We start from the raw sequence: 20703 nt of genomic DNA on the forward strand, positions 1-20703 counted from the left end.
AATAAATCATTAATTTTTATTTAACCTGGGCTACAGCCCTCCTTAGCTTTGGAAAAGGCTCCGCCCCTAGATACAAGAGCACACACGTCTTTTGAGAAACCATATGGCTGTAGTAAGGTGCTTGTTTATATAGCCAACTTCGAGTCTGTTTAAGAACGCTGTGTGAATTATGCTAGTTTAAATTTTGAAATATATACAAATTTTTTTTACTAAATATTATTTTATTTTTATTTTTTAATATGTTGATTTTAAAAATAAAAAAAAATATTTTAATATATTTTCAAATAAAAAATATTTTAAATTACAACCACTACCATAATTTCTAACAGACAATTCATACCACCAGCCATGAAAGACAATGGAAACTGCTACCATGGAAACATCTAACTTAGAGGAATGACAAAAACAATTTCCCAAAATTCGGAGAATGCCTTGGTCCTCGGGGATCATAGAGCTATGTTTCCTGATGATATTGAGGAGATTGTTGCTGCATTTGTAAAACAAGTGATTTTGAGATTTAGTCAGAATGGAGTTTGCTGCACGTCTAATAAAGGGTAGAACTATTGTTGCTCATAATTTAGCTTCTACGATGTAGCCGTCTAGCGGCGAGGCAATCCAGTCCCAGCCCAGAACATGCTCGACTGGAGCGTTTTTGTGGATCCACTCAGCCGGCGGCGAGGATACAAAATAAATTTAAATATACTTTGGTAGACTCATGAAAAAAATTTGAACTTGGTTTCATTCATACCAAAGCTTTGACATGCCTTTGCCCTTCTTCTTTTCTTTTGTCTACTTTCTTTATGTTTTCACAAAATTAATATTTAGAATTGCAGATGCATTTAAATTAGTATTTAAAAATATAATAGCGTTATTTTTGAAGTGATTTTTATTTTAAAATATATTAAAATAATATTTTTATTTTAAAAAAATTATTTTTAATATATTATATTAAAATTATTTGAAAATTAATTTAAAATATAAATAAATAAATTTTAATTTTATTTTTAATTTTATTTAAAAAAAACAAAATATAAATAAATAAATTTTAATTTTAATTTTAATTTTATTTAAAAAAAACACTTTAAAAAATGCAACGAGAATACTGATAAATAATTTGCTAATCTGTCGTTTTTCCAAAACTTTCAAGAAACATTGTTATTTAAAAAAAAGAAAAAGAATTGACATGATGTTTTGCATAATTGAGGGGAAATAGACGTTGGCAATGATGCTAACATGCCATGTCATGTCACATCATGCCAATGCAACCCATGCCCATGATAGCAGTATAGATAAATAATAATAATAATAATATAATAGATGATGTAATGTCGACAGCACTCATCCTCATCAATTAAAGTTTAAAATAAAGAAACTATTATTAGTTTTCTTCTTTTCTTTCACACACGCAGCTGGTAGCGTAGAGTTGCAGAACTTGACTTGAACAGGATGCCTGTGATGGGGAAACCATTCAAACATTACCTCTTTTGGCTTCCGTGCTAGAAATATTTTTGGTTTCAATTCTAGAGATCAAACTTTTTATCTCTACTTCTGTTTTAAAAAAAAAACTAAAAATATTAACTATTATATTTTTTAAATTTAGTATGTGTTTGATATTGTAAATATAATAATAATAATTTTTTAAAATATGTTTTGATGAGAAATATATTAAAAAATTATTTTTTATATCAATATATTAAAATAATTAAAAAATATCCATTTTAAAAAATATAATTTTAATGACACCTATCCATTTATTTAAACCAAATCTTCATGGTTAGTTTGTAATTTAAGGTATAGTGTATAGATTTAGTGTGTGTTTGTTATTATAAGTGTGATAACAATTGTTTTTTAAAGTGTTTTTTATTAATAAATATATTAAATAATATTTTTTATTTTAAAAAATTATTTTTTATATTAATATATTAAAACAATTTAAAAACAAAAACAGTTTTAACCATGCAGTCAATTTATTAAAACCAAGATCACCTTGTCATCATTATATTTGACGTGGCTAGTTTGTGGTTACTTAAGAATTTGGGCTCTTCCGTGCCCTATCATTATTAATCATATTAATAAGAGGAAAAAAGAATATTCCATGGGGGTAATATACATGTGCGACACGCGCAATCTTACCATTGTAGTAATAATTGTTTTTTTCTTGCATTTGAATTCTCCACGATAAAGCCATATTCAATATAATTCCCAACTGATTCAACATAAATAATATAACTTGTAATTCAATTTACTTTTTAATCAATTCATAATTAAACAAGTTTAATTTATAATTAGAAAACTCAATTAATTTATTATATCAACAAAATCAATTCTCATAATATATTATTTAATTATATTTAACAAATTATCTTATTAACGAGTCTTTATCCTTAAAACCATAAAGACATAAATATATAAAAAAAGTTATTTTTTTTTATTATAATATTTAAACGTTTAGTTTTCCTAACCTTCTCAAGTCTATAATAACATAATAAAAATTAAGTGGAGAGTAGTCCATGTAATTAGAAGCATCATAAGTTTTAATTCAATAAGTGAAAAATATAAATTTTTCCATGTTAAATACATAAGCTCATTTTTTAAGGAGTTGTCCTATCAAAAACTTACATAAGTCCTATTTATCAAAGAATTTTCCTGTCAAATACTTATACAAACCTCTTTTTCAATGAGTTTTTCTTGTTTTTACCAAAAAATATTTGAGTCTTTCACCTTCATTCTCACTCCAAGATCCATTGATTTTCCTCTTTTTATTATTTAATATTGTATTCTTCTTTTTTTTTTGCCATTAATCCCCCTTCAAACAAGTTGAACAACTTTAAATTAGTATCTGATTTGAGCAATTTGAGAATCAACTTTAACTTTTTTTGTGATGTTTTTTTCTATTGAATTCATTGATTTTCTCATCATCTGAGTTATGACAATTGTCATCATTGGTAGGTTTATGGTTAATGGATCAACCGAAAGAAAATGTGGTGGTGGTAGATTTGTGATTCCGAGAATAATCAATAGTAATTGTTGAATTACTTGAACTAGAATTAAAGGGTTAAAAGATGATGTTTGCTTCTTTTTTTTTCTTTAAATAAAATATTTTCACTAGGTAAAACCGGGTTGCAGGTTAACTAGAATTTTTAACCAAGTTAAAGTAAGTAAATATCTTTCCTCATTTTTTCTTTAACTTGGATAAATCTAGGTTCCAGGTCAACTAGATCCTGAGTCAACCTTGAATTGGTCGAGGTTCCGGGTCGATCGAATCCCAAGTCAATATGATTTTAAAATTATGGTTGTAACTATTGACATGAATTTTCATCTTTCAAGTTATTAGCCAGATATATACTTGAATGCTGTATTCTATAAGTTAATAATACGAGCACCTAGATGAACAATCCATCTTATATGCTAGTTGTGTGATTAATCATGATAAAGACAAAAATGCATAATAGATCTGCAACCATATTTTCTACTATGCGAATTCATCATGTAATTCAATGATGTATAAATTTTTAAGAATAATTGGGTATGAAACACAAGAAATCATCACACACAACTACATGGAAGGAACACTCTTATGCATTTCATTATCTTTATTAGATACATTTAATTTCTTTTACACTTCACTAACTTCAACATCAAATGGACATAGAACATGTTTTGGAAAAAAATACCAACCACAATGTAAGTTGTTAGTCAAGCCTAACCTCAAGAAATTTTTAAAACTCGTTAAACAGTAATAGTAATAGAAAGACACAAAATCATTTAAAGTTTTATTTTTGACCTGTTAGTAATCAAGTGTAAGTTTTGACTTGTTAGTAATCAAGTGTAAGATGTATCTACTAATTTGATGTGTTTAGTATAAAAAATAATAATACTAAAAATGAAGTAGCAAACAATTGAAGTTCATGATGAAATTATTAGGTGCATTTAGTCTTGATTGATTCAAAGATACAAATAGATACAAATATATTAGCTTGTTATATGATAATTATATTTTTAAATTATTTTGATGTATTTATTTTAAAAATAATTTTTTAAAAAATAAAAAAAAAATCATTTTGATGTATTTCTAAATAAAAATTATTTTTAATCACAATTATTATTATAATTTTAATTAGTCACTTCATCCAACCAGCCATGAAAGGGACAATAGAATCAGCTGCCTTAGAGGAGTGACAAAAAAAAATCCCAGAATTCAAAGAATGTCTTGGTCCTCGGGGTCATGGAGCTATGTTTCATGATGATATTGAGGAGACTGTTGCTGCACTTGTAAAACTAGTGATTTTAAGATTAGTCATAATGAAGTTTACTGCACGTCTGATAAAAGGGTAGAAATATTATTGCTCATAATTTAGCTTCAATCCCATGACATGCTTGATTAGAACATTCTTGTGGATCCCCTCAGCCGAAGGCGAAGACACAAAATAAATTTAAATATACTTTGTTGGACCCATGAGAAAATTTGAACTTGTTTCGTTCATGCCAAAGCCTTGACATGCCTTTGCACTTCTTCTTGGGTCTTTTACCATTCTAGCATTTTTTGTTAACCAAAACTTTACAGTACTGTAAGAAGGCATTAACCCCAGACAAGATCATTAGTCAATCATGATCTTGTTTATTGATATTTTATGATAAAATTTAATTATTATTTTTTTATTGAAATCTTTCAAATAGTACTAAAAGTGTACAAAAAATAAGAACTTTAATGACTTATTCCTTCTTTTCTTTTGCCTGCTTTCTTTGTGTTTTTCCCATGCCATAATCGTTGATGGTTTCTGCAAAATTAATATTTGGAATTGAAGATGCATTTAAACCATGTTCGTTTTCAAAGACTTTGCTAGTCTGTCGTTTTTCCAAAACTTTCAAGCACTTTGCTATTTTAAAGAAAAAGTTGACGTGATGTTTTGTATAATTGAGGAGACATAATCGTCGGCAATGATGTTATGCATGTCATGTCACATCATTCTAAAGCATAAATTAATAATAATAAAAAAAAAAATGATAATGTAACGCCTCTACACTTGTCTTTTTAAGAAATTATTAGTTGGAATTTTATGAATTTTAAAATTATTTAAAATTTATATAGTTATTAATTATAAAATTAATTAAAATATACAATCAAAATATTCATATTAATTTTAAAAAATTAAATAGAAAAACTATTCTTCTTTTCTTTCACGTATGCAGTTGATAGCGTGGGGTTGCAGAACTTGACTTGAATAAAATGCCTGTGATGGGGAGACCATTCAAACATGAAACCTCTTCTCGTGCTAGAAATATTTTTGGTTTCAATTCTAGAGATCAAACTAAAAAATTAAATTCATTATGCTATTAATCGGTAAAAGATTTGAATTCTTGTGATGTCAAGCTTGAACACATTCTACATGCTGAAACAAATTCCATGTTCACCTTGGCTTTTTAATATACTGAACATAATATTAAAATATTTTTTATTTAAAATATATTAAATTATTAAAAAAAAAACATTTTTTAGAAAACAGTTTAAACCACCAACGGTCAAATTATTGAAACCAAAATCACCTTGTCATCATTATATTTGACGTGGCTAGTTTATAGTTCATTGCATAAGCTTAGCTGTCCTGTGGTTAATTAAAAGTATCTGGGTTATTGCATGATACATTTATAAAAGCTTACGATTTGTTTTTTATTTTTTTATTTTAGGTTTGAATCCTAAAGTTATTATTATAATAATTATTAGAAATTTATATAATTATTAATTTTAAAATTTATAAAATTAACGAAGATAGATATAAATTGAACCGAATATCCTTATTAATAATAATAATAATAATAATAATAATAATAATAATAAATATCTGGGCTCTTCCGTGCCCTGTCATTATTAACTATATTAAAAAAAGATAAAAAAAGACGCATGATTGTGTTTCTTAAAGTCATCGCTACATGAAATAACTTTGCCCATTTTCTTGACAAGTTGCTGTCTGCTTTTCTTCACTTCTATTCTTACACGCATTCTCCACTGTAATAATAATAATGTTAATTGCGTGGCCATTATGTGATGTCTTTAATTTATAACATTTTTTATTTATTTTTTTAATATTTTGTGTGCTCATTATTGTGTCCACTAGTCATATATATTATTATTATATAGTTGGCAAAAGTATATAATAAATTATTTCATAATAGATTCGAGTAAACACTGTGTCTTCTCTCATATATCATGTTGGTTTGGAGTCATGTTTTGCATTTATTTTATTCTCCTTTTAGTTTTTTTTTTGGTCATTAATTTTTTTTATTAATTTTATCCTTTTATATTATATTAATTTAAAATTAAATTTATAATTTATTTTTTATAAAATTATCTCAGTATTAAATTTTTTTTTCTTTGGAATGATACAAGATTTTGCATGAAGAAATTTGTTTGATTTCAAGGATTAATATTGATAATGAGAAAAAAATATGTTTGCTTTTGAAGAAAAACAACTCCTAAATATTCCATAACTAACTAGTTAGACATAAACCTTTGTCTTTCTATTATATGATTTTATAAGCCAGTCAACCATATCCTTCTGAAGAAAAATACTTGCTCTCTCCAACTTGATGGACCGACTATTCATTCATCTTCATCTTGTTCACACGGCCATGCTTGTCGAATGGCCTCCCGAAATACCAGTAAATTAGATTTTAATGGATGGTTTTACATGAACTCACCATTGTTTTGTGTTTATTTAATTTAATAAACATGATTATATTCCATGATTATTCATGGAAATTCAAACCTAAAAACCAAGCCATGCAAGCTCTAGCTAGTTTGAAATGGTCAATATTGCCAGCTGTGTCTGGTTAGAGAGAAACCTGAACGAGAAGGAAACATTGTGTCTTCTCTCGTGCGTTAATGGATTGGAGTACTGTTTGGTGTTTTTTTTTCCTTTCGGTTTATTTTTATTTTTATCATTATTTTTTTTAATTTTATCTTTTCATACTACATTATTTTTATATTAAACTTATAATTTATTTTAATTTATTTTCTATAAAATTATCACAATATTAAAAAAAATATTACCATTAGTTTGATATTTGATGAAAAAATTTGGTTTTATTATCTTTAAAATTTAAGATTTCACAAGAAGTAAAAAAACAGGGTTTTCTTTACCTGTATATGCAATTTTTTAAAAAAAAAAACAATTGTCTTTACTTTTAAAGGTAATTTTTTAAAAAAAAAATATTAAGACAAAAAATATAAGCTTGGTCTAGCAGACTAGCTAACGCGCCGTCCCTTCTTTCTCTTGGGTTAGACACTTAAACCCAACCCATCTATTTGGCATAAACACTTAGTTTGCCATGATTCTTAGGTAATATTATATGTTTTTATTTGAAAACAAACAATTTTTTTAAAAAAATTATTGTGTACTTAATATACAAAATAAAAAATAAAAGATTTTTCATGAATATTCAATGGAAATAAAAATTATTTACTTAAATTTTTTTTACCAATTATATACATTATTTTATCATATTTATTAGTTTTTCACCTCAATCACATCCAGAATATTGAAACGTTGTTTTAATATTTTTTTAAAAATTATTTTTGATATTATGATAGATTTTTATTTAAAAAATAGTATTTATAATTAAAAAATTTTGTTCAAACAATCAAAAAATGTATTGATAAAGAAATAAAGTTTAGGTTGAACATATATATTTCTCCACCATAATTTTATTCATTGTATTGCTTGTAAATATTTATTTTTATATTTGTTTAATTAAATAAAAAATAAAATTTATAAAAATATGACTATTAAACCCAATCAAGAAGTGATTTTTTTAAAGAAAATCAAACTAAATTAATCAAATTATTAAAGTGGCTAGACCATTCTAAGACTCTCACCTAATTTCCTTTAAAAGTCAACGGATCTCTATCTTGTACTTGTCAAATATTTTTTTAGTTCCAAATGCGTCGTTGCTAATAAAATTATTGGAGATTCAATTTGAAAAACTCAAAAGAGAAGCTGATTCTCTTATTCTCTCCTGGACGGGGTGAAATTCTTGGTATTATTTGTTTTTATATTTTGAAAATATTTAATTTTTTATTTATTTATTTTAAATTAATAACTATAATAACACTCCCCGTACACTCGCCAACCATGTCAATACTCATTCTTTTCATGTGATGTAAGGTGGGCCCAATAAGGAATAACAATTAAGTGTCATGATTATTCTTTTTATTTATATAAAAAATGAAAAGAAACGGACCAAAAAGTTACATTATTGTGCTGCCATAAGGTTTTGCAGGCACAGCAGTGCGGTCCCTTGAAATCAGTGGACAAGCGAATCAAGTTGCGATCTCCCGAATCACAACTGACCGCAGACCAATGATATCATCCCCAGTTCTTTGTTTTTTTCTTGACAATCCCAAGACCATTCCGTAGGGGCAATATACATGTGCGCCGCGCGCAATCTTGACATAGAAAAAAAATAATCAACAATCTTAGATAGACATGTTCAATGTAATTTTCAAGAAATTCAACACAAATAATATAATTTACAATTTAATTTTATTTCAAATCAATTCATAATTAAACAAACTTGATTCATGATTAACAAAACTCAATTAATTTATCACAACATTAATTTTCATAATCTATTATCTAATTATATCTATCAAATTATTTCATTTACGAGTCTTCATCATCAAAACTATAAAGATATCAACTTGCAAGAAAAGTTATCTGATTCTTCTTTATTATAATATTTTAATTTACAACCTTTCTAACCTCATCAGGTATATAATAGTATAATAAAAACTAAAAAAAAAAATGAAACATACAATATTATCTGAAACATTATGAATCATCATAATGATTCTCTGACTTTTCCTTGATAAAAAATAGAAGCATTATAAGCTTTAATTCAATAAGTATAAAATATAATTCTTTTCATGTCAAATACACAAACTCATTTTTTAGGAGCTTTCCTCTCAAAAACTTACACAAGTCTTATTTCTCAAGAAATTTTCTTGTCAAATACTTATACAAACCTCCTTTTCAAGAAGTTTTTCTTGTTTTTACAAAAAAGTTTGAGTTTCACTCTCCAATCCATTAATTTCCTTTTTTTTTCTTAATCGATATTGTATTCTTCTTTTATTTGGTGTTGACTCTTCTCCAAATAAATTGAATAACTATGAATTATTATCTGCAATTTAAGGACCAACTTTAGCTTATTCTTGTGATTTTTTCTTATTTAATTCACTGATTTCCTTATCATATGAGGAGTTATGGTAATTGTCGTTGTTAGTAGGTTATTAATTAGTGAATCAACTAAGAGGAAATGCAGTGTTGGTGGTAAATTTGTGATTTTGAGAATAATTAGTAGTAATTGTTGAATTGTTTGAACTAGAATTAATAGGTTAAACAATGATATTTGCTTTTTTTCTTAAAAAAAAATGTTTTGACCAGGTTATCAGGATGCAGGTTAATTTGAATTTTTAACCAAGTTAAACTAAGTCAATATTTTTTTCTCATTTTTTCTTTAACCTAGATAGGTCTAGGTTCAAGGTTGACTAAGTCTTATATCAACCTTGAACTGGTTTATGTTTTGAATCGATTGGTCCCAGGTCAATATGATTTTAAAACTATAGTTGTAATTATTGATATGAAATCTTTATTTTTCAAGTTATTAGCCCGACATCTACTCGAATGATATATTCTATAAGTTAATCGAATGATATATTCTATAAGTTAATAGTAAACGCACCTACATTAGCAATCCATCTTACATGCTAGTTATGTGATTATTCATAATAAAGACTAAGATACAGAGTAGGTCTGTAACCATACTCTTTATTATGTGAATTCATATAATTAGATGATATATAAATTTTTAAGGATCATCAAGAATGAGACACAACAAATCCTCACACACAACTACTTAAAAGGAACACTCTTTCGCATTTCATTCTTTTTATTATATATATTTAATTTTTTCTACACCTTACTAATTTAAACATCAAAGTTGCAGGAGAATATCAACTATAATGTAAACTACTAGTCAAGTCTAATCTGAAAATTTTTTTAAAGCTCCTTAAATAGTAATGGAAAGACACAAAATTATTTAAAGTTTTTTTTTTTTAACTTGTTAGCAATTAAGTGTAAGATGTGTTGGTAATACATATAGTAATTTGATGTGTTTAGTAAAAAAAAACACTAAAAATAAAGTAGTAAATAATTAAAGTTCATGATGCAATTACTCAATCCAATTAGTTTTGATGTTGATTCAAAGATACAAATAGCTCAACTCATTAGAAGCTAAATTCTTGATAATTTTATAATTGAATTGATTTGAATTTTAATAATTAACATTTAACATATAATTTTTATGTTTTACTCATTAAAATTATTGAAAATATTAAAAAATATTAATTTAATATTTTTTAAAAATAAATATATTTAAAAAAACATCTAAAAATAGAAGCTAAAACTTAAAGAGTAATAGTTAATCTTTATTTCATTAAATTAAAACAAAAAAATTTGAATTTCACTTAAATTATATATTACGTTGCCGCTAGGTTGATTAAAGAATATACTTGTCAATAAAAAAACATTTTCATTATCACGAGAGAGGTGAAGATCTCGGAAAAAGGAGTTTTTTTTTTAATATATATATAAAAACAACCACTGAAACAATTATAGTATTATCATTTATTATTTAAGGGACTGAAACACATACGAAGGCCTCTCGTATTTCCTTACCAAAATAACGAACACTTTGGGGTCTGTCTTTGGGATCTGCCCGCCTCCCATATCCAGAACCGATCGCCTCCCCACATCCAGGACAGATCCAATCCATAAAACTTGATTATATTATACGGAGGGAATGCGGGCAGGGCTTGTATTGCTTAGATTTTAGTTTTTGTACATGATAGAATTAAACTGAGGTTTTTTTTCTTTTTATTTGTAAGTAAGAAACATACCCAGTTGCAGCTGGTAAATTGCTTATTGATAGGAGGACAGCGAAAGTTGTTGTCTTTGCAAGGGAATAAAAAAAAGTAGAGAAATTTGATGGGTTTTCTTGTTGATTCACATAAAGGTGGTTGTGGAGTAGGGGGTGGTGGTTGTTTTAGGAGTTTGACAAGGAGAAAACAGGTTGATTCTGTTCATTCGAAAGCACATGGTCATCATCAATTAGCCAAGGAGTTGTCTGTTCTTCACCTTATTGCTATTGGTTTGTTCCTTTTCTCTTAATCTTTTCTTTGACCAAAGAATTTTATCTGGGTTTTGTTTTTTGGATCATGGTTTTGATTGTCTTGTGCTTCTTCTTTCATTTTTGTTTGCTACTTTACCGGATGAGTTGACGCTGATCGTGTTAATTGGTTTCAGGTTTTGGCCAGAAATTTTAAGCTTTCTTGCCTGTTTTTCTTTGGATGTATCATTTCCTTGTTGTCTTATTCAAATAATATTTCCTTTGTTTAACCTTTTTTTTTTATTGAAATTAAGTTTTATTAAAATATAAGCCAAAACCTGATCCTGCCAAGCACCGTCTTAATGCTAATTTGAAAAGTTAATTATTTTTTTATCCTTTTTGTAACAGTTTTTCGTGCTAGTTTTCTAGTTTTTGAATGTTGGTTCTTGTGCTATAGCTTGCCTTCTATCTTTGAATTGCTGACTGTTGAACTCTGATCAGGCGTTGGCTCAACTATTGGAGCTGGAGTTTATATTCTTGTTGGAACAGTTGCTAGAGAGCATTCTGGACCAGCTCTATTTATATCCTTTTTGGTTGCTGGAATTGCTGCTGCTCTTTCAGCCTTTTGCTACGCAGAACTTGCAAGTCGTTGTCCATCTGCCGGCAGTGCGTATCATTATTCCTATATATGTGTTGGAGAAGGGTAAGTATTTGTTGCTTCTTGTTTGAAAACTTATTTACTTCTGTGGCAGTCTCTCTTCTATTTGGTTCATGGTTTACATCCTGCTGTCTCTTTATTCAAAGGGGATAAATAAGTTGATGCTTTGCTTTTTTTTTTGATATGTGTAATTGTATTAAAGGGAAAAACTATACTAAAATACTGGGGACATACCTTAAGATGTATATCGTCCCGTTACCCAAATCCATCTGACCTTAGGCAGCAGGGGAAAAAAAAAAGCTAAAGAAAACTCAAATATATCTGGAAAAAAGACTGTCTGGACAGCAGCTAGGAAGCTGGTCGACCGGTTTGTTGACAAATTAGAACCTGTCGACTGGGTCTGCAAAAACAGCAGACATGTTAAGAGGAACTCGAAGAAAAGCAAAGCAAAGGTACCTCATGAATCTGGCAGACACCATATGGACCTGAGAGCAACTGGAATCTGATACTTTGGTTCTAGCAACTTGTTATTGGGGGATTTGGTTGGTTGTAATTTGGTTCCATGATGCACCCACTTTTGGCACATTTCTTGCTGTTTTTGATATGATTATTGATTTATATAATAGCATACCTCAGGCATTGTGTTTGGATAGTTCTTTGTTTGTATTTGGGTTCCATTTTTGGATTGAATATAGTTTTTGACAGAACCTGCAATGCCCTTTGCTTATTGATTCCTACATTTTCAATTTGCAGTGTTGCTTGGTTGATTGGCTGGGCTCTAATATTGGAATACACAATCGGTGGTTCAGCAGTTGCTCGTGGCATATCCCCAAATCTAGTTCAGTGACTTTCTGTTACCCAAGCTTCAATTTACTTAGATTTGGCACTTTTAATTCTTCGGGTTTAATTATTTCAATCTTATTGTTTTGAGTATAATTATTTTACATTGTTCTCTTTATAAATGAAAATGGTACACATTTCCCAATTTTCAAGCATTGGTGTCTTGATGCCTAGTGGCTAATCGCATCTTGTTGTTAAATTGGAATTTTGGAAGAACAGAAAATTAGTAAAATTGTCGATTCTTTCATTTCTTTTATGATGTATGAATGAGCATGCAAGTAATTCTTTTCAGATGGTCAAGCTATATTGTCAAGCTATATTGACAATACCTTTCATTGGAGTCTAGCTTCAATTTAATTTGAGCTTTTTGATAGTTGCCATTTACATTAAGACTTGAAGAGTCATTTAGGACGTCCTTGTTTCCTTTGCAGGAAGTTCTAACATATTAGTGATCTTCCATTTTCACCACTACAAATTAAATTTCTACGATGGCCCTAGTTATCAGCCTAAGTGCTGGTCTTTAGGTTAGATCCTTGGTTTCAACAAAAAATATAAAGAAAAAGTAGAAAAGGAATTGCTGATACTCTATTGTGATTAGCTGACAAGCAAGTTGTTGGTCAATACTTGGCTTTTTTTTTCCTTGATGAGAGTCTTGTTTTATCTTTTCCTCTCTTATCTATCTAGGCATTGTATGTTTTTGAAATGGTGATAATCTGTGTGCTTCCCTTTCTTTCTATTTTAAAATTATTGTTTGCTTTTCTTACTTGTCTCGTTTTATGCTTGTAGGCATTGTTCTTTGGAGGTCAGGACAATCTACCAACATTTCTAGCTCGTCAGCATATACCTGGGCTTGATGTTGTGGTTGACCCATGTGCTGCTGTTCTGGTATTGGTTGTCACTGGGCTGTTGTGTGTGGGAATAAAGGAGGTACATATCATAATTCTTTATCATGTTCATTTTCCCCTTTTGACTAGCAATTATTCTGAGTTAAAGTTCTCCTTTCTTTCCTTGCTATTATATTAATCTCCTCGAGTAACATCATTGTGCAGAGTACTCTAGCACAAGCCATAGTAACCTCCATAAATGTGTGTGCCATGATTTTCATCATAATAGCTGGTACTTATCTCGGCTTCAAGACTGGATGGGCTGGATATGAACTTCCTACTGGGTAATAGGCATCTCATGATGTAAAATCATTTTTGAAACATTTTGTGCAGAAGTTTTATAACTAATATGATATTTCTGAACTCACAGGTACTTTCCCTTTGGGGTGGATGGGATGCTTGCAGGGTCTGCAACTGTATTTTTTGCGTACATTGGTTTTGATTCAGTTGCCAGCACTGCTGAGGAGGTATGCACCTTCCCTGTGTTTTTGTTATTCCTTGCTGCTTCTCTTATACTGTAGTTATTTCATGTGTAGTCTTCATGTTCATAGGTACATGGTGACTTGTGGAGTCTTATTTCGTGTTTCATATTTTCTGACAGGTGAAAAATCCACAACGAGATTTACCTCTAGGCATTGGGCTCGCGCTGTCTATTTGTTGTTCTTTGTACATGCTGGTCTCTGTTGTCATTGTTGGTCTGGTACCTTATTATGCAATGGATCCTGATACCCCTATCTCATCAGCTTTTGCTGTTCATGGGATGCAATGGGCAGCGTAAGTTTGTTGTTTTGGTCAAATGCATGGTACATCAATTTTTTCTCCAAAATTATATGGAAGTGATTGAACCTTCTTGGTTTATAAGTCTTTGTGCTGCTTGTGTGTTCAGGTACTTGATAACTGCTGGGGCAGTTATGGCTCTGTGCTCAACATTGATGGGGTCAATGCTTCCTCAGGTAATTTAACAGAATCTTCAAGGTGCTTGCATACCATATTTTTCTGACTTGCTGCTCCTGAATGGTATCTGTCATATGATGAATGTTATTCTTGATTGTTATTCACTGGTCATGCACCTCATGACTGCCACATACACTTGACTTTTAGTTCAAGCAGTGTATTTTGATTTCCTTTATTTCTTTAATATGGTTGATCTTCAAAACTTACATTGTGTACTTATATGAATCAATATGTGGACATCCCAGTACTTTATCGGTAGGCTCTACTCTGTATTTTTCCTCTGCCATAATTCTCTTTTTTTTTAATAAAATGAGGAAGTTCTAATTAGAAAGAGGGAATTGTAAACCATGACATTGAGAGTAATGCTATTGGAAAGTGAAATAGACACAGGAATCTAGATCAAAATAATAAAGCACTCCAATTCCCCTGAATATCAGTTCAGGAAATGTCCCTAAAAGCACTTGCTATGTGACACCACAAAGAAGCCAGGAAGAGTATCCAATCCAACGTTAACTTTTGTGATGTGAAGTAATGATTGATAATTCTGCCGCCCTCCTTCCAAATGCACCAAAAAACTGCACTAGAAAACACATCTCTATAGTTCTTACATTCTTTCTCCGACCCAAGACACCCCCATAAGAAGCAACACTTGTTCCACCATCCTCAGAATTGCCCAACACTAACAAATGCAAACAATCTTTGCTGCATATATTGAGCTGAAGGGCAATGCAGAAAGAGATTGACTTAGATATTCTCTATTACGAGGAGACATAACACAATTATTAGGAGTAAGGCCTTATAATGCTTTCTAATCTGCAACAAGTCGTTGTTTTCAATCTTGTCGACACCATTCTCAAGATGAAAAGGTTGTCTCAATAGGCTCATAAAGGGGTTCTTGAATATGAACCCTGGGGACAACTACTATATAGATGGTTAAAGCAAGAATGTGTTATTAGTGGTGTTGATAACTGTGTGTTTATATTTATTCTCTAATTGTTGATTATTGTGCACGCCTGTCTTAGTGGGAAAAATGCTTAATCTGTTTCTCGCCTCTTACTTTACTAGATTCACCAAATGTTAACTGTACTATTCTGTTCTTCAGTGATAATTTTTTGTTGTTGGTGTATTGTATTTACCTTTTCTTTATCTCCTAGTCATCAATTAACACAGCTTTTGTCTTTCCCAGCCTCGAATTTTGATGGCAATGGCTAGAGATGGATTGCTGCCATCATTCTTTTCAGATGTAAATAGAAGCACCCAAGTTCCTGTTAAGAGCACGTTGGTGACTGGCTTTGGTGCTGCAGTATTGTCATTTTTTATGGATGTTTCACAGTTAGCTGGGATGGTATGTGAGCTTTGAATCTTCAAGTAAATGTGCAATATAGTATTGTTGTAGTTGATGAGGCTTGCTTGCATTTTGCTTGGACCCATTTACTTCAAATCTAAGCAAGAAAGACAATGGGATGGGAAATGGCTGAGTAACCTCACCCTTTCCTGTTTCCTGTCTGTCGAGAGTCATATTTATCCATTAGTTCCTGATCAAGGAAATAGGAGAATTTTTGCTCTTATCTTCAACTGTTAATGAGGGTTGACCACAGCTATTTTTTTACTTCAGTTATCAAACAAAAAGGTGGCTTTCTGGGAATGTTATATATATATATATATATATATTCCTATCTCTGACCTGCCCCTTTGTTTTAAGATTGTTACCGGTTTCTATGATCCAGCTCATTCAACAATTCAAATCAATATCTTGAAACAGAAAATAATTGAGCACTTCATTCTCTGGCAATGCTGCTCCTTATATTATGTATACATATTTCCACTTACACCAAGATACAGTGATTTCCCCTTGAAATCCATTATTATGAAAAGAAGGCAAAACCCAAAAAAAGAGCCAATGAACCATCTGTGGTGATAATTTCAAGATGGATTTATATTTCTTGCAGTTATAGTCTGACCTCATCTTTTACATTCAAATTATTAGTACCTAGACTATGCATTCACCGCTGTCAGCAACACTCCAATCAGGAACATTATTGCTGAGCATGGTACAGATCAACTAAAGTGGTTCTTGAACTAAAACTAAAATACAAGAGTTGCAATCTATTCTGATTCGATAGAAATGAAAATTTATATTGAATTAGTATTTATTAAAATTTATTTTAGAATTTCTTAGAAATTATTATTCTAAAAAATCCTCCTCTGTGAAAAAGGCTTGCTCTCCTTCTTATAAGAACAATGACTGTGGGAAGCCTCAGCACTTTTCAAACATACAAATTTTATTTATGTGAATGTCAGAATATTCTTGATAATGCCATTTTGCGCAGGTCAGTGTGGGCACACTTCTTGCTTTCACAATGGTAGCAGTTTCTGTATTGATACTGAGATACGTACCACCAGATGAGGTGCCTTTTCCATCTTCACTTCAGGAGACTATTGATTCTGTGTCATTACGGTACAGTAGCCAAGATGTCTATGAGGATAAGGCTGCTATTCATGCGGGTACCTCTAAGGATAGCAAATTGCCTTTACTAGGCAAAGCAAAAACAATTGAATATCCTTCACTTGTAAAACAAGAAGCTCAAAGCAATTGTAAGTTCTTTGCAGCTATCACTCTTTACTTTTCTTGGCATGCATATGAATATTACTTGTTAGGACTGTAAATAATCTAAAAACCTCTCATTTCCAATCATGGCCCAATTACGAGGCATGTGTTACAGAATTCCTGATTGGCATATGTAGAAGATATATTGCTTATATTACAGTGCTTTGAAATACTCACAGATGGAATTCATACATCCACAGTCCTTTCTGTCCTGCACCAAACTTCAATTTAAAGATGTTAGACCTGACTCTTAGTACTCTGACCTAGTGTAGCACATAAGCAAAATTTGACGTGTTAACTTTTTCATCAGATGGTTTCTTACTCTAATTCTCCTTTCTACAAATTGTTTCAGTTGTCCTGAATGAAGGGAAAAGGCGAGAAATTGCTGGCTGGACCATAGCAGCCACATGCATTGGGGCGGTTCTCCTTACCTATGCAGCTTCAAACTTGAGTCTTCCTAGGTGGGTCAATATTGATCATAACAGTAATTTAAAGTTACACACATACATCCTATAATGCTTTTAGACAGGACGGGAACCATTTTCTGCTTTTCTTTCAATGTTAATGTATTTGTTTGGACTCTTCTTCCATCAGTCCTCTTCGTTTTACAACGTGTGGAGTTGGTGGTGCACTTCTCCTTTCTGGTCTGATCGTGCTGACCTGCATAGAACAAGATGATGCAAGGCACAGCTTTGGGCATTCAGGAGGTATGTGGCTATTTCTTCTTATACCCTGTGCAGTTCCTTATTTTTGTAAGGTCAGTCTAGTTAATACCTGTATATGTGTTTGATGGAAATGTCGGAATATGTCAAGTGCTTGTGTTGTAACTACTGGCCCTATTTGTTACAGAATAAAAAATGCTCAGTTGTCTTGGAATGTCCTAGCAGAGTTGGGGATTGATTTTTGTGTTTTGATCCCAAGTAAAATGAGTTCTCAAGTAGGTTAATTACTCACTTAAACCTGGGAGGGAAGAGCATTTTCAACCGTCTAACCACCATGCTTGCTCATGATATGTGGACATGTTAGTAAATCCAGCAGTTAAGCTACTAGTGCCTGTGAATCCTGAGATAGTTTCTGGATAGAACTGTTTAGGTTTTACATTGGCCCAGAATAGCACACGTGAGAGAGTGTGCTATATGTGCTTATTCATCTTTTTGAAGCCCTATCGTATACTGCATTTAATAGTGTGCTATTAATTACTTGAATCAGTGTGTGTTCTTATTACCAGGCATTCATTTACACCAACTTGCACACACACAATCATATGTGCAATATAGCTGGTTATGTTGGTGTTAGTGTTAAAAACTCTGATTAAAGGTTTTAGTGAAACTAAAAGCAAATTAATTATCTTTTCAGGTTTCATTTGCCCATTTGTTCCACTTCTTCCCATTGTCTGCATACTCGTCAACATCTACCTACTGATTAATCTTGGGTGAGTAAATAAAAATCAAGCTGCAGTTACTATGCAATTTCCCTTCAGAGTAGTCTTTTGCCTGTATATTGAACTTTGCGTATGGATCTCCATTTCTCTTCTCACAACATTCTCCCTCTCTCCCTTGTTCTCTCTGACCTTTCAGCGCTGCCACTTGGACCCGTGTTTCTGTATGGCTTATTGTTGGAGTGCTTGTTTATGTATTCTATGGGCGGAGACACAGCTCACTTCTGGATGCTGTCTATGTACCTGCATCTCATGCTGATGAAATTTATCGGAGCTCTGGAGAAAGTTTGGCATAGAATTCGATTCCAGTTTATAGCATTCAGGATTCAATCCCATGCATTCCTTACAACAGAATCTCTTTGTTGTAATATTATATTTTACCTCCCCCCATGTGCTGTTTGTATTCTTATGACACCATTGATGTCTGAATCCCTCGTGTAGTTTATATATAGGGTGGTGGTATGGGGACTCGCGTGTACATATTCTGATTCAAGAATGAAATCCGTCTTGTGCAGTAAACATTGATTGCTCCTTTATTTTTTGATAGATCATGGCTCATCAATGGAGTCATTAATAGACTTCATCCCTTATCTCATTCCTTGGTACAAGGTTTGAGTGTACTTGAAATGAAAAAAGAAAAGAAAAGATCTTTCATCTTTTTCTTCATTTTTTTCTGGTCACTAATCCTAAGTTTGCGTTGTCTCTCCTAGGTGATGACTCTTCAACTATTCCCACTAAACAATCACTTGTGCCTTTGATCCGATGATGATAAGCTTCATGGTTATAAAACTCTTTTATACAAAAAAATCCTTTCTACTTCATGCATCTAGTCAATGAAATCCTTTTTTTATAGGGTATCTGTATACTTAGGAGGTTTTGTCCTAAAATAATAATTCTTCATATTATCATCTTGATCAAAAGCTGCCTCTACAGGTCCTCCATAACTAGTTCTTTGATGTCTCATTCCTGGGACGAACCTCCTCATCACTTTCTACAATAACATACTTCATTTTATGTAATCTTTTCTAGCCTTAGATATTCAATGACACATATTATGTAAACTCCCAATTTAAAATTTTATGGTGTTAATAAAAATATTAAAAATAAAATTTGATGATGAAATGAGTTGATTTGAAATTTTGATTAAATAATCTTCAATATATGAAGTTTTAAAAGTGAATCAAGACAGTATCTAGTTAAATAAAAAATAAAACACATAACCTAAATATAAAAACAATGTTTAAAATAAGTTAAATTGAGACTATATAAATGTCTCAATCTTAAACCATATCCGACAATTTAACAAGGAAAAAAGGGCTAGGGTTTTTTATTATTTTTTCATCAAATTGTGAGATAAAAACATGAATTCAAGCTATATTAAAAGACCAAAAAGAGGTTTAGAAAATCTAAACTAGAAACCTAAGACTTTCCTTGAGTTTCACCAATAGTTTTTTTTTTTGCATAAATTAAAGCTTAGTTAGTAATGTGTAGAATATAAAATATTGATTTTTATTAGTCAGAATGCTTGTAATAATGTTTAGATATGAGAAATGAATGGGTAATATGAGAATTATGAAAAATTTAAAGAAAATAGTATCCCTGTTTTAGTATCAAAGAGTATGAGATTTTGCTCTAAGCTTATAATTAGAGAATGAAATAAATTGTCAAATTGTTAAGGAGTTTGGGTTGAATTGTGTTAGGATAGGTATGAAATGAAAGAGTAAGAAGTTAATTTACAAAAAAATAAAATAAAATTGAAGAGAAACTCATAATCCTATTGAAGGCCAAGTACTGGTTAGGAGAATAAAAAGAAATTTAAACTAGTTGACCTAATCAATTTGATAATTGTATTGGATTAATGGGAGCCAAAACAAATATTTGTTTATTTATGAATGTTTAAATAAGTGTTGATGCATTAAAGATGAAGTGAAATAGATTTAATTAGTTTATCTAATTGTGGTTGAGTTTCTAATAAACCTTGAATTTTTGAAGTTTATAAGATATTGATGAGATAAATAAGCATAGATATATAATTAATATCTGAAAACTATAATAAATGATGGATTAATGAAATTGAGATGAAATCATAAATGTAGTGTGGGTATAAAAATATAATAAAAACAAATATGAATATGACTATATAATATATATAATATGT

The 20703-nt window shown here is 30.4% G+C and overlaps 1 protein-coding gene across 1 annotated transcript; it reads left to right on the forward strand.

Moving 5' to 3' along the window:
- Nucleotides 1–10692: 10692 nt before the first annotated feature.
- Nucleotides 10693–19081, forward strand: LOC105108913 (cationic amino acid transporter 2, vacuolar-like). The gene is made up of 14 exons (XM_011003412.1): nucleotides 10693–11205; nucleotides 11665–11866; nucleotides 12575–12659; nucleotides 13448–13588; nucleotides 13711–13829; nucleotides 13916–14012; nucleotides 14147–14319; nucleotides 14432–14498; nucleotides 15686–15844; nucleotides 16830–17094; nucleotides 17460–17568; nucleotides 17702–17814; nucleotides 18464–18539; nucleotides 18685–19081. The coding sequence occupies exons 1-14, from the start codon at nucleotides 11043–11045 to the stop codon at nucleotides 18839–18841; spliced, it is 1926 nt and encodes a 641-aa protein (XP_011001714.1). The 5' UTR covers nucleotides 10693–11042; the 3' UTR covers nucleotides 18842–19081.
- The last annotated feature ends 1622 nt before the right edge of the window (nucleotides 19082–20703 follow it).

The sequence above is a fragment of the Populus euphratica genome, unplaced genomic scaffold, assembly GCF_000495115.2.
Source record: "Populus euphratica unplaced genomic scaffold, PopEup_1.0 scaffold201.1, whole genome shotgun sequence".
In the NCBI taxonomy this organism is placed as follows: Eukaryota; Viridiplantae; Streptophyta; class Magnoliopsida; order Malpighiales; family Salicaceae; genus Populus; species Populus euphratica.

Bases quoted from the DNA above. Each gene is read 5' to 3' on its own strand.
- LOC105108913 (XM_011003412.1), top strand. From the start codon at position 11,043: ATGGGTTTTCTTGTTGATTCACATAAAGGTGGTTGTGGAGTAGGGGGT. The intron at 12,660-13,447 runs GTTCAGTGACTT...TTATGCTTGTAG, and splicing joins GTGGCATATCCCCAAATCTA to GCATTGTTCTTTGGAGGTCA. The intron at 18,540-18,684 runs GTGAGTAAATAA...CTGACCTTTCAG, and splicing joins TACCTACTGATTAATCTTGG to CGCTGCCACTTGGACCCGTG.